General features: G+C 33.8%; 1 protein-coding gene and 2 pseudogenes across 1 annotated transcript; 1 reads left to right on the forward strand and 2 right to left on the reverse strand.

Moving 5' to 3' along the window:
• Window positions 1-1,099: 1,099 nt before the first annotated feature.
• Window positions 1,100-4,515, reverse strand: LOC107473570 (probable 2-carboxy-D-arabinitol-1-phosphatase; annotated as a pseudogene).
• LOC127744908 (KIN17-like protein) lies at window positions 4,512-6,003 on the reverse strand. Its single transcript, XM_052257757.1, has 2 exons — window positions 5,989-6,003; window positions 4,512-5,024 (listed from the first exon to the last, which is right to left on the reverse strand). Exons 1-2 carry the CDS (start codon window positions 6,001-6,003, stop codon window positions 4,512-4,514), a joined length of 528 nt encoding a protein of 175 aa, XP_052113717.1.
• A 203-nt stretch (window positions 6,004-6,206) lies between these two features.
• Window positions 6,207-13,306, forward strand: part of LOC107473571 (probable serine/threonine-protein kinase At1g01540) — a 92,316-nt pseudogene continuing 85,216 nt past the window's right edge.

A 13,306-nucleotide genomic window follows, 5' to 3' on the forward strand; every position in this document is an offset into this window, starting at 1 on the left:
TGGGATTGAATGACTGTGACGAGCTTCAAACTCCTGAAGGTTGGGCGTTAGTGACAGACGCAAAAGAATCACTGGATTCTATTCCAACCTGATTAAGAACCACATATGATTAGCCGTGCTGTGACAGAGCATAGGAACGTTTTCACTGAGAGGATGGGATGTAGCCATTGACAACGGTGATGCCCTACATACAGCTTGCCATGGAAAGGAGTAAGAAGGATAGGATGAATGTAATAAGAAAGTAGAGATTCAAGAGGAGCACAACATCTCCATACGCCTATCTGAAATTTCCACTATTGATTTACATAAGTATCTCTATCCATTTTATTTTCTGTTTATTTTTATTAATCATATTTGATTTTCTAAATTCCATAATTTTATCCTCCTGACTGGGATTTACAAGATGACCATAGCTTGCTTCATACCAACAATCTCTGTGGGATCGACCCTTACTCACGTAAGGTATTACTTGGACGACCCAGTACACTTGCTGGTTAGTTGAACGGAGTTGTGTCCACACGTGCCAATTTCTAAATTCCATAATTTTACAATGAATGCAAATCAAAGAATAGTGATCACAATTTCGTCCACCAGATACTAATTCGAAAGGGAAGGACAAGATTAGGTCTAATCAGGATAAAGATGAAATTATAACCCCTTCTGATGTTGTTGTGGGTGAAACATGTGAAGGGGAGTCTAAAATGGCAGTTAAGGATGCAATGAATGTTGGCTTGTCAACTGTATCAGATCCCCACAAAGCTGAAGTGATGCCAGATGTATTGCCTGAAAATAAGATATATGCTGATGAAAATGTGTGAGATTGCGTTTTTACATCTGAACTGGGGACTAGTTTGAAGGGAAAGGATGAGATCAAAACAGATGTTGAAGAAGTTGAATATATAGTCCCTTCAGATACTGGTGTTGGTGAAAATGAAGATGACTGTGCAATATCAGTTAGAGATGCAGTTAACTTGGATCCTCAAGTGGCTGGTGGAGCTGTTAATCTGAAGGAAAAAGATAGTGCCGAGTTCCCTTCTGTGCTTGGCAAGCAGAAAGAATGGTAAACTTCCACAAAACAATGGTTCTGGATTGACAACTATTAACTCCATTCTAGGTCCTGAATCGCCTTCAGCTCAAGCTCTGATAAACAACGCTGCAAAAGAATGGAACTCACTGGCAAGATATCCTACGGAAATGAAGAGGGAAAAGAGGAAAGCCAAGAGCAGACCATATTGGATACAATTAGTATGTTGCTCATCAGTGGATCTTCAGAGAAGGCAAAAAACTGCCATATGATGGTTATGGTTATGGTTATAGTTATAGTTATTTTCATGCTATTTGGGGTCTTGTCTGCTTCTAGAGTTGAGATACATATTTTGATCATGCGTCTCATTCTATTGAACTGGGTAGCCTCCTAGAAGTTTGGTTGTATATTTGAAGCATGTTCAGTTGCCATTACTGTTTATGTTATTTTAATGTATCATTATCATGGCTTTGGTGCCTTATTATATATTGAAAATTAAGAAAGCGTTGTGATCTTGTGAGCTTTACAAGTAGGGAGGATTTTAGTCCAATATGTAAGGACTCAACCTTTTATTATTGTTGTGTTTTGAACTTCCATCCAAAAACTGTTAGACGATTTGAAGTACATAAATAAATACTGTCGATAATAAGCTCGCTATTTGGTCCACAAAAATACATGTGAGTGTGATCCTTAAAAGTGCAGTACGACTGGGTATATCATTATCCTTAAACCCTAGATACTTCCTCTCCCTATTCTCCACAAATTCCGCTTCTCAGCCATCCCAATGCTCAAAGCAAATCTGCCCAATGACGACCATCAGTTTTTCTTGCAACACTTACAACAACAAGGTACTCCGGAAAATTCTTGATAAGATCACAGGTTTTCTCCAAAAGCGATCTTTTGGCATGTTTGGGAACTGAGAGCTGGTTCTTGTTTGCATTAGGCCTGAGGTAATCATCATGAAAAATAAACAGCCAGAATAAACATTAGAAATGGACGCAGAAATTTGTATTTGTTGATGAATTAAAATGATAGAGATAATAATAAAGAGACATCTCAATTCTCAAAACAATCACAATTACTCAGAGAATTTGAAACCCTTCTCTGTATCCTATCACTTTTATTTATACTAATCAAATGACTAGACCATTGTAACCAAGTACTCCTAGCTAACTTTTACTAATGGTAATCAACTCATATACCAATGTGATCCTAACACTAAAGAATCAAGTTTAAGCACCATGAAATTTCAAAGGAAAATGATAGCAGCTGGATGATATAAAACGTATAAAGACTTGAGTGTATGATATAAAATTGATTAAGTAAAGATATCAATGGAAAAAATAATTAAAACTTAAATCTATCACATTATTAAAAATAATTACATATAAAATCACTAAATATTTTTTATTTTATCAATCACATATCTCATATATCTACTTCTTTAATTACATATAAAATCATCCAAACGCTTAAATATTATTTCCTATTCAGAGATGATGAAGAGTCTTTACATTATTTTGAATATTTAACCATCATGATAATGCTTGAAAATTTGGATGCTGGGGACATGGGGTCACTTCAGCTTGATAAATGGAATGATGCATTTGCAATATTATACAGTTAAAACTCTTCACCATCCTCTGTTGATCTTGTAAAAGGGATGGACCATCTCCCCAAATGTGCAGTATAATTTATGCACCTTATGACACCTCTTCCTTTAGGGCCATCAGGAAAGTCAAGGACACTAACACTCCCTTCGTCAAGATGAAATGATCCTAACCATTCCTTGGTCATGTTAAGGCAGTGCCCCATTAGTGCTATGTGGATTGCTGGATGAGCAACCGCGACCAAGACTCCTTTGCTCGATTCATTGGATATTTCATCCAACAAGGATTGCCATGCCTTTTCAGATTGATCCCATAATGTTGTTCTCAACCCATCATCAATCCTATTTAACCATCCAGGCTGAATTGGGGGGAAGTTGGATAGATCCTGCAATAATGAAGCATAGTTACTAATTATGTACATCAAGATTATAAGCAACCATCAGTACCATACATTTGGTAAAATACTTTGCTAGTTCAAACACTTGGTATTTTGGTGAGGTTTATATTGCTTACCATTTTGGATTGCTAAAAGATTATTTTAACATCTAGGCTACCGATTTGCTTCAATTCAACATAGCGTGGCACACAGTCAGCACCCAAGCAATCTGCAGCTTCTTGTACCTAAAGTTGTATCAAACGAATTAATAAATGAAATCGAGATCGACTAGTTCAGGAATGCAATGCAATATACATATTATAACTAAAGTCGGTTCCTAAGTAGATATATATACTTTCAATAAATCAATTTAAACAGGAAAAAGGCATATGGTTGATCAAACAGGAAATAACCATAGTATACCTTGGAGATGGTCATGGCAGTCTCAAAACAACCCTTGTTAGGACTGCTAATTATGGAACTCACCTTCAAATCAAGAAGTAGCTCTGCAGATTTCTGGGACTGTTACATTTTTGAAAGATCAAACAAATAACTTTTTAACACCTAGTTCTGATGATTAAATATAGTACCTGTATAACACCAAGCATGTTCATTGGATGATCACCAGCAAAAGGAAAACCATTCTGCTCAAAATAAGCTAGTTTGTTACAAAACTTGACATGAAAAACGTACTTAAAATAAAGTTTATTGCAAAGTTTTAAAGTTTATTCTTCTGCATATCACCTGCAGCTTTCATAGAAATTGGAACAAATACAAAAATCAAAGTTTTGGGATATTCACTGATAACATTTGACCAGCTACCTCTATCAAGATAAATTTTAGCCTATGGTTCATACCTCCGTATTTCCCTGCGTAGATCCATTACAAACAAGTATGATCCACTTATTTGTATCTCTTCCTCCAGATTTTCCACCAGCCACTGGTGAACCAGGGGTCTGCATTAATAAAATAGTTTGATAACAATCCTAAATACAATCTCAAATGGGAAGAAATTCACATTTTCTCTAATTTAAAGCTTTGTCACAACCCAAAACCACAACCACAACCAAAGCCAGTCAAGACTCGGACATACCTGATTTAAGCGATCGAGGCAAATGTCCGGAGATCCGCCCTCAGGCCTGGGAATGAAATCCAGCACACTTACACCACAATTGCTCTGAAGTAAACATCTAAAATACTCCACCCCTAAACCTAATTGTTTGGAACAAAAGAGAAAAGGTGAGAATAATGTTCCAGTTGATAAGATTCTTTTTTTCCATCATCAGAATTTTCTTAGAAGGAGAAAAACAAGTACCAATTGCTGTAGCAACAAGAGCCTGATTAACGGCATTGTGAGCAACCACAAGAACAGACCTGCTATCATGTGCTAAGATTTTAGTCCAGCAGTTCCTAGCACGTTCTCATAGCTCTCTCACTGGATAATGACCATCGATGATGAAATTCGCAGCATCCAGCATCCAGCACGTTCCCATATTCAAACTCATTGTGCTATTTTATAAATGTCTTCATATTCCACAGCTTTGAGTACCCTGAAATCATAGGCACCTTTCTCTATCTGCACCTTTGCACAAAAATGATCCGTATCCACTCCCAAAAGTTTCGCAGTTGATCCACGATATGCACCATTGACAATTTTTACACGGCCCCCAACTTGTGGAATCACAGTTTCAAGCTCTTCCTGATCGACTCTTAGCACATGCTTGCTTTCAAGCATCTCAGTTTCCCCAACATATTTGTCAATCACCTTTCTCACCACACCCTTTTGCTTGTAGTACCACTTCTCTACGAAGGCCTTGCTCATAACCTTAACAATGATTCCCTCACGCAACCAATAGTCCTTCCTGTTGATTTTCTCCTTTTTCTTCTCCTCTTCCCTTATCAATTCTTCCAAGGTTGACTTTCCTCCACCGCCACTTTCTTTTCTCTTCAAACTATTTCCCGGATTCCTTTCCTTGTATTTATCTTCCTCATCCTCATCAAACACAGCCTTCTTCTATGAATTATCAGAATCATTAACAATGGAGTAATTCACAGTAAAAACAGTAAGATTCACAGATTAATTAACACTTATTCAACAATTATTCAACCTATAACAAGTTCACAAATTAACTAACAACAATTATTCAATAATTGTTATAAAAAAATACCTAGAAGCTAGAAGTCCTAGAACAGAGCAGAGCAGATCCTGAGCAAGAGGGGGACAAGGACACGACCGAAGGGATGACTGGTGGAACAGAGATAGTGTCAGCGACGATGGAACCGAGGTGCGCGCCGGTGCTTTCAAAGCTGAAACAGTAACTGCACGATGGTGGAACAAAGCTGCACGATAATGACGGTGGCTTCGAAGCTCGTTTCGGCGATGGCGGCGGGAGATGGACGGAGGTGAGGGAGTGAGATCGATGACAGAGAGAGGAAGGAGGAGCTCGAGGGCGATGGGAGGGATGGGTTCGCGTTTAGCCGTTGTATGGAGCTAAGGTTGCTGGGTTGGGTAATTGGCTAGGGCATCCAGCAAAACGATGGCGTCTTGCGTGCGACGCACAGTGAGACAGATGAGAGAGATCGAGCAGGAGAGAGAGAGGATAGGAAAAGGATTCAAGAAAATGAAGAAGACTGAAATCTTCACACGCCATGTGAAGAACAATTTTGATTTTTTATTTTTTTAATATGTTTTTATTTTAGTTTTTTAATTATTTAAAATTATAAAATTAGGATTAATAAATTTTAAAATTTGATTAATTTAAAAGAGTATTTTTGTCTAATCAAATAAAGAAAAGATGTTTAAGTTTTTTTATAAAATTAAATAAATAAATATTTTCTATTTTTATTTAATTAAAAAAGTATTTTAGTAAAAGTGGTGATATACTATATATTTAAAAAAGAAAAAATTAAATGCTGACGTGAAAAATAAATTTCACATGTCTTATTGTTATTTGTCCATATTTTAATCGTATCGGTACGTATGAAATTATCATCGTACCGTAGCAAACACCTTAAAAAATAATTATAATCTCTCCATATTCTTTATAAGTCGCAAATTCGAGTCTCTCTTTAATAAAAAAAATAAAAAAAATTTCAAATTTACATTAGTTGATGATAATCGTATTTTATATTTTTTATAATTTATTTGAAAGTTTTTCTTTTGAAATATTGCTATTGCACAATGCACACTCTCTCCGTCTCTCTCACTTGAACTCACTCAGATTCTGATTCTCTCTTTCTCTCTCTCTCTCTCTGAGAGACACACACGCATCACTTCTCACTTCTCACTTCTACTTCGAACTTGTAACAATGTCAGTCTACGACGCAGCATTCGTAGAAACACAGCTCTCAAAGCGCACTTCCATCTTCGGCCTCCGTCTATGGGTCCTCATCGGAATCCTCGTCGGCGCTCTCATCGTCTTCTCCCTCTTCCTCCTCTCTCTCTGCTTCACCTCCCGCCGCAACCGCCGCCACCGCCGCAACCACAAGCCTCTCACTCCTCTCGTCTCCAAGGAAATCCAGGAAATCATTTCCACTCCTCCCAATCCTCAACCGCATGAACTCCACCTCGACATCGGAAAAGCTGCGGCGGCGGAGCAGCACCGCAGGGTGGTGTCTGCTGTGGCGTTCTCAAGCGGAGAAAGCAAAGGCGGCGGCGGCGGCGGCGGCGGAGGAGGAGGAGGAGGAGGAAGCGTGTGCGAAACGACGTCGTCGTTTGGGGACCAGAGGTTTCGCATCTTGGTTGGGGGAAGTGGTTTACGCTGAGGGAAATGGAGGATGCGACTGGAGGAATGTGTGAGGAGAATGTGATCGGTGAAGGTGGCTATGGAATCGTGTACCGTGGTGTTCTCTCTGATGGTACCAATGTTGCTGTTAAGAATCTCTTGAATAACAAGTATTCTCTCTCTCTCTCTCTCTCTCTCTCTGCTAATTTTTGCATTTGATCATCACAAATTCAATTCATATATGTTGTTCATTAGTATAAGAATTTAATTATGATGTACTGAAAACGATAAAACTGTTTACACATTCGTCCAATTATGTTTGTAGTTATTTTTGATGACTTGATAATACATAATTAATTGGATGCAGACACAAAACTGTGCATCAAAATTGACTTTTTTATGTTATGTTGTGTTGTGTTCTTGCTTACTTTAATTGATGGTGAAAGTTTGTGTTTTTTCAACTAATTTGGTTAGAGTCTAATAAAGATGTTGAAATTTGAATCAGTTAACCTGAGGATTGGTCAAATGATTCTAGTATAGTTTATTCTGCAACAAATTTTGGCAGTTGCTCCATCCTGGTTCACTCACTTGGTTGGTGTATTCTGTTTCGTAATCATCAATACACTTGTATGTTTCATGGTTGGCCGTAGTAAATTTGTGTACTTAGTGTCTTCGGATTTTTCAATTTGGTTGCAGATGGTGAAGACATTATAGGCCTTCGATATTTTGAATCAAGAAGAAGGAACATGAAATACAATGTTTCTTTTTCTTCTTTTGGACTTATTTTCTTAATAATTTGATTTCAAGGTAGCATGATTTACCACTGATGTGAAGAAAAGAATCACAAGTTCACAACTGTGTTTCTTTGTTGTTGTTGCTTCTCAAAAGTTTTGCAGTGTCATATTGTGGATTTTTTTTTCTTGATTGTTTACTCTATACAATATAATGAAGGTTCTCTTGTCTTAGTCTTGTATATAAGTAAGCACCTAATGTTTGACTTATTTTAGGGGACAAGCTGAGAGAGAATTTAGGGTAGAAGTAGAAGCTATTGGTCGTGTGCGGCACAAGAATCTTGTTAGATTGCTTGGATACTGTGTCGAGGGCGCGTACAGGTATTAACTCTTGACATTTCATTTGGAAAAATTAAAGCTAAAAAGTTCAAGACTAGTAAGATTTTAAGTATTGATATGTTTCTCAGGATGCTTGTGTATGAATATGTTGACAATGGGAATCTGGACCAGTGGCTGCATGGGGATGTTGATTCTGCAAGCCCTCTGACTTGGGATATCCGGATGAACATCATCTTGGGAACGGCGAAGGGGTAGGGATCATGATCTTAATCTGCTTGAAGTGCTTCGCATGTTGTTGCATGAAATGTTTTGTTGACAGTAATGTGTGTTTTTCAGATTGGCTTATCTTCATGAGGGGCTCGAACCAAAAGTTGTCCACCGAGACGTGAAATCAAGCAATATACTCCTTGATCGCCAATAGAACCCAAAGGTTTCTGACTTTGGGCTCGCTAAGCTTCTCTTTTCTGATCATAGCTATGTCACAACCCGAGTGATGGGGACATTTGGGTTAGTATGAGTTAACCAAACAGTTTCCCTTTCTTATCAGTTAGTTTCACTTTCTATACTCAAATATTTTAGGCTTCAAAGTTCATGTTCTCTCTTTTCTTGTTCTGTAGTTATGTTGCACCGGAGTATGCATGCACTGGAATGCTGACTGAGAAGAGTGATGTTTATAGCTTTGGGATACTTATTATGGAAATAATTACCGGAAGAAGTCCCGTTGATTATAGTAAACCCCAAGGAGAGGTTAGAGGCTATAACCAATAATAGCATACAGTTTTGGTCTTAATCTTCTTACACTGTTCTATGCTGATTATTTTCTCTCTTTTTCTGTTTTCCTAACTATAATTTGGTATATTTGCAGGTTAATTTAATTGAGTGGTTGAAAACTATGGTTGGCAATAGAAAATCAGAGGAACTCATTGATCCGAACCTTCCTGAAAAGCCGTCTTCAAAGGCTCTTAAGCTTGCTCTGTTGGTTGCTCTTAAATGTGTTGATCCTGATGCCACAGAGAGACCTAAAATCGGACACATAATCCACATGCTTGAGGCCAACGAGATCCTATTCCGTGATGTATGTTCTTTCCCTTTCTTGAACTCTGGATTATACATAACTGGAGAGAAAAAGCAAGATGATTCAGCATTACTATAATCTGATTCTCATTTATCACTACTTTATCATTCTTTCTTGTAGGAGCAGAGGACCGGAGGAGAATCGTCGCGATCCCATCGCAGTTATCATCATCATGAGCAAAAAGACTCTAGCAGAGAGAGAAAGCGACTAGGTGGAGAGATCACTGATCAAAGTGAAGATGATAATAGTAGTAAAATCTGGCCTATCCCACTAGATTGAGATGATAGTTGTCAAATGGTAAATGTAGCTATGTATTTATTATTTTTGGTTTTAGTAGTTTGCCTATATTAATTTCTACCTCAATCTGGACAACATGCAATGAGTGTATTTTTTGCTGCATAATTTCCTCTCCCACCACAATTTAGGATTCATTGTATACTCATATTCATTATTACTAAAAATCAAAATTTTGATGTCCTTCTGCTTTATAAGACAAAAGTAGCTCAAGTGTTGAATAAAAAGTATTAATATTTTCAAGTTGTTCAAACTGTAGTATCAAACTACCTTTGTCTCATTCTGGTACATCATAACTTATGGCCCCATCATAAATTAAGTGCTTGTCATTTTGTGAGCGTAATTGTTATGAGCACTAGACCAGAGTAAAGTTTGTGTGATTTGTTTTTTTTTTTCTTTATTTTATTCTTTATGTATTTATTATGTACTCATCATTCTATTGCTATGTAACCTGGATCGAATATCGAATGTGAGTCAACTTATACAGAAAGAGTGGTAAATAAATACACATGAAGAACAAGAAAAATGAATATTATACACTATCATTAATGCTAGGCCTACCATCCAGCTATCTTGATAGAAGAAATATCATTGCATCATCATCATCATTGCCTAATTCATAGTTGGATGCTTGTGGGAATTGCTCTTGCTGGCTGGCTAATCAAATATTAAATGTAGCTGTAACTTTTTTGTCATTTTGGCTATGATTGCTCAAACGGTGGAACAAGCAATTTAAGTAAGAAAGTGTATCGTTATTTGATCATTTAGAGAATTAGGATCCACAATCAATGCAAAACTTGCCACTCCAGAATTTGCCAATTTGTCCTTATAAGCTAGACAATCGGCACTAATTGGTAGCTTGATCATGAATGTCTTTTTGGCACATCCTTTTTCTTTGTCTCTTGCTGCCGTATTCAACTTTAGTTAGTTTGTTATGATTTAATGTCTAAACCACTCTCTTTAGTCTTATACAGCTTTTCACTCTGGTGATTGACATTAATTGCCTTGCATCTCTAAAATAAGGTTGCTCCTGCATCTAAGAATAAATATTTTTCTCATATTTATTATTATTACATCTAAAAATATATCTCATTTGAGAATTATCAAGTGATATTGATTGTTTTCAATTATTTTTATCAACTTATAATAATAACTTTTTAACATGCTAAGTAGAGTAATTCTATCATACAACTTGTATATTTTTAGCAATTTTCTAATATTGTTATTCCCCGCTACCATAATTTAGGGGGAAAGGGGGAACCAATATTTTTTTTTCATACATTTTTTTTTGAAAAAGTTTTTTGAAACATTTTTTTCTAATGAACTGAATTTCCTTTTGGAAGAGGATGATTCTTCTCTTCCATTTATTCAAGGAAGAAAGTAGTTTTTGTATACACCTATGAAAACCTTTTAAGATAATTAATAGTTGGTGCATTATCTACTTAATATACTAAAACTGGGTTTTCCCCCAACTGCTAAAGGTGACGTGTCGATCTCTCATGCCTCCGTTTTCCCTCCAAAACGAAAATTTTTTTTCTATTCTAAATTATTTTATTATAATTATATTATAATTATAATTAATACTAAATGAATAGTATATAATCATACTAATTTAGTAACATATCTTTATTATAATTATATCAAATCAGTATTTAATGCACTATTAAACTACTTATCAATTATCAATTATAAATAATTTTAATAATTTTAATGATAATAATAATATCAATAATAGTAATAATAATCTTTGTTACCCGTATATCAAATAATTTTTCTAAATTATTTTATAAAAAAGATCTTTAATATAATTATATTATAATTACTGCTAAATAAATAATATATAATTATACTAATTTAGCAGCATATCTTCATTATAATTATATCAAATCAATATTTAATGCACTGTTAAACTACTTATCAGTTATCAATTAAAAATACTTTTAATATTTTTAATGATAATAACAATATCAATAATAGTAATAATAATAATAAAAAATATTTGTTACTCGATTCACGTATATCAAATAATTTTTCTAAATTATTTTATAAAAAATATTTTTAATATCATTATATTGTAATTAATATTTAATTAATAATATATAATTATACTAATTTAAAAATATATTTTTATTATAATTGTATCGAATCAAAATTTAATACACTACTAAACTACTTATCAATTATCAATTAAAAATACTTTTTATTTAAATTATATTCCGTTAAATTATTTTTGATACATAACAAAGATTAGGAACATATGTTCATTATACTAATTGATTATGGTTAATAATTTTGTTAAAATAATTCATTATTGTTCCTAACTGTATTCAGCATATATTTCAATCTATTTTGATTCACATTCAAATTATTGTACTAATCTTCGTTTCGGGATATGATGAAATTAATATATAATTATACTAATTTAGGAATATATATTCATTATAATTGTATCAAATCAATATTTAATGCATTATTAAAAAATTACCTTAATAATAGGTAATTTACATATTTATTTTTGTTTTACTAGAGTCTATATATAGTGTTTTCCTGTTGTACACGAATCTAAATTTGAGAGTCAATTCATAATTTTATATTTAGTGTTTTTTTTTTACTACTTCATAGAATAAGAATGTATTCTTCGTTTTTTATTGAAGTTGATCCTTTTAAGGTACAATTTATAATTTTTTATAGTATTTTTCATATACTCATTATATGATATTATTCTTTTGATAATTTTTTATTTGTTATTATTCTAAGTTATTCTTATCGTCTAATATTTCAGTTCGATTGTCTTTTGCCACAATCGTTTACAATGCATCACATCCATGAAATACCTCATCGAGTTGTCTTCACTGATTCGGGTTCCAACTACATGGATGTAACTGTTCAAAGAAGAGGCAATAGTCTCTACTTTACCGAAGGATGGTTGGATCTACTCACCTATTATGATCAACCCAATGGAATGTGGTTAAAGTTAGATTTCTTAGGAGGAGCTCGATTTTTGATTGAGAAATTGCATCCACGGAACTTTATAGGGCAAGTTCAAGTTCCATCCCCTCCATGCTTTTTACGTCTGCCTGAAAATCTTCGAAGTGGAGCACATAATGAAATTGAATTCCCTCAATTTCAGTTCAGTTTTGCTAAATTCGTGACAAATTCAGATATGCAATTTCAACGATTGGTAATATTATATTTAAAATTTCTTAGTTTAAACTGTTCATTATTAGAATAATTTTTTAACATATTTTGATTTTTTTTTTCAGAAATTACCAACTTTCTTTTGCATGCATGCAATGCCATTGAGAGGAATAAGAGTTAGTTTGGTTTCTCGGTGTGGCAATTCTATACCTTGCCGCATTGCATGGATAGCGGATGATGAAGCTTATCTGACAAGAGGATGGTCTGAGTTTGCACGAATTCTAAATATTGAAACTTACGATGTTATTTCAGTTGGTTGTCGTTACACAAATGATTCTACACTATACGTGACTAAGAACTAGAATAGGTTCAATATTGTTTAGGTAATTTGGTTTTACTATTAGTATTTGATTAAATTATAATTATAGAATTTTAAATTATTGCATCAATTTATATATTACGATTATTTTTTGTGGATGTGCTATTTTTAAATAATTTAATATAATGAAGTAGTGTCCAATATTATTAAGTTTATTTTTATCCTTTATTTTTTTTATTTGTATTTTCATTATATTTGACACAAAATAAACCTATACATATATTAAATCGTTGACCTAAAGACAATTTATTTGTCAAAAAAAACAAATTTTATTTATATTTGAAATAAAATTTATTTACCAATAATCGATGGCAAAAGTTGAAATTCACCCGTGTTTTAAATTGTAATTTATTGAGAATTTATTTAAGACAGCACGTGATAACATATTTTGAAAATAAGATAAATTATAATGTTAAGATAATTTTATTTTTATAATTATTGTTTTAGATAATTATAATAAATTTAGATAATATAAAAATGCAATATAATCGAATATAAAATAAATCTAATCGACTTTTATATTGTTTTATATTACTTATCTCCCTAATAATTTCTAATTTTACATTTTAAATTGAAATTCTAATTATAATATTAATTTTAGAGAAATTTAATTAA

Source organism: Arachis duranensis, chromosome 2, assembly GCF_000817695.3.
Source record: "Arachis duranensis cultivar V14167 chromosome 2, aradu.V14167.gnm2.J7QH, whole genome shotgun sequence".
NCBI lineage: Eukaryota > Viridiplantae > Streptophyta > Magnoliopsida > Fabales > Fabaceae > Arachis > Arachis duranensis.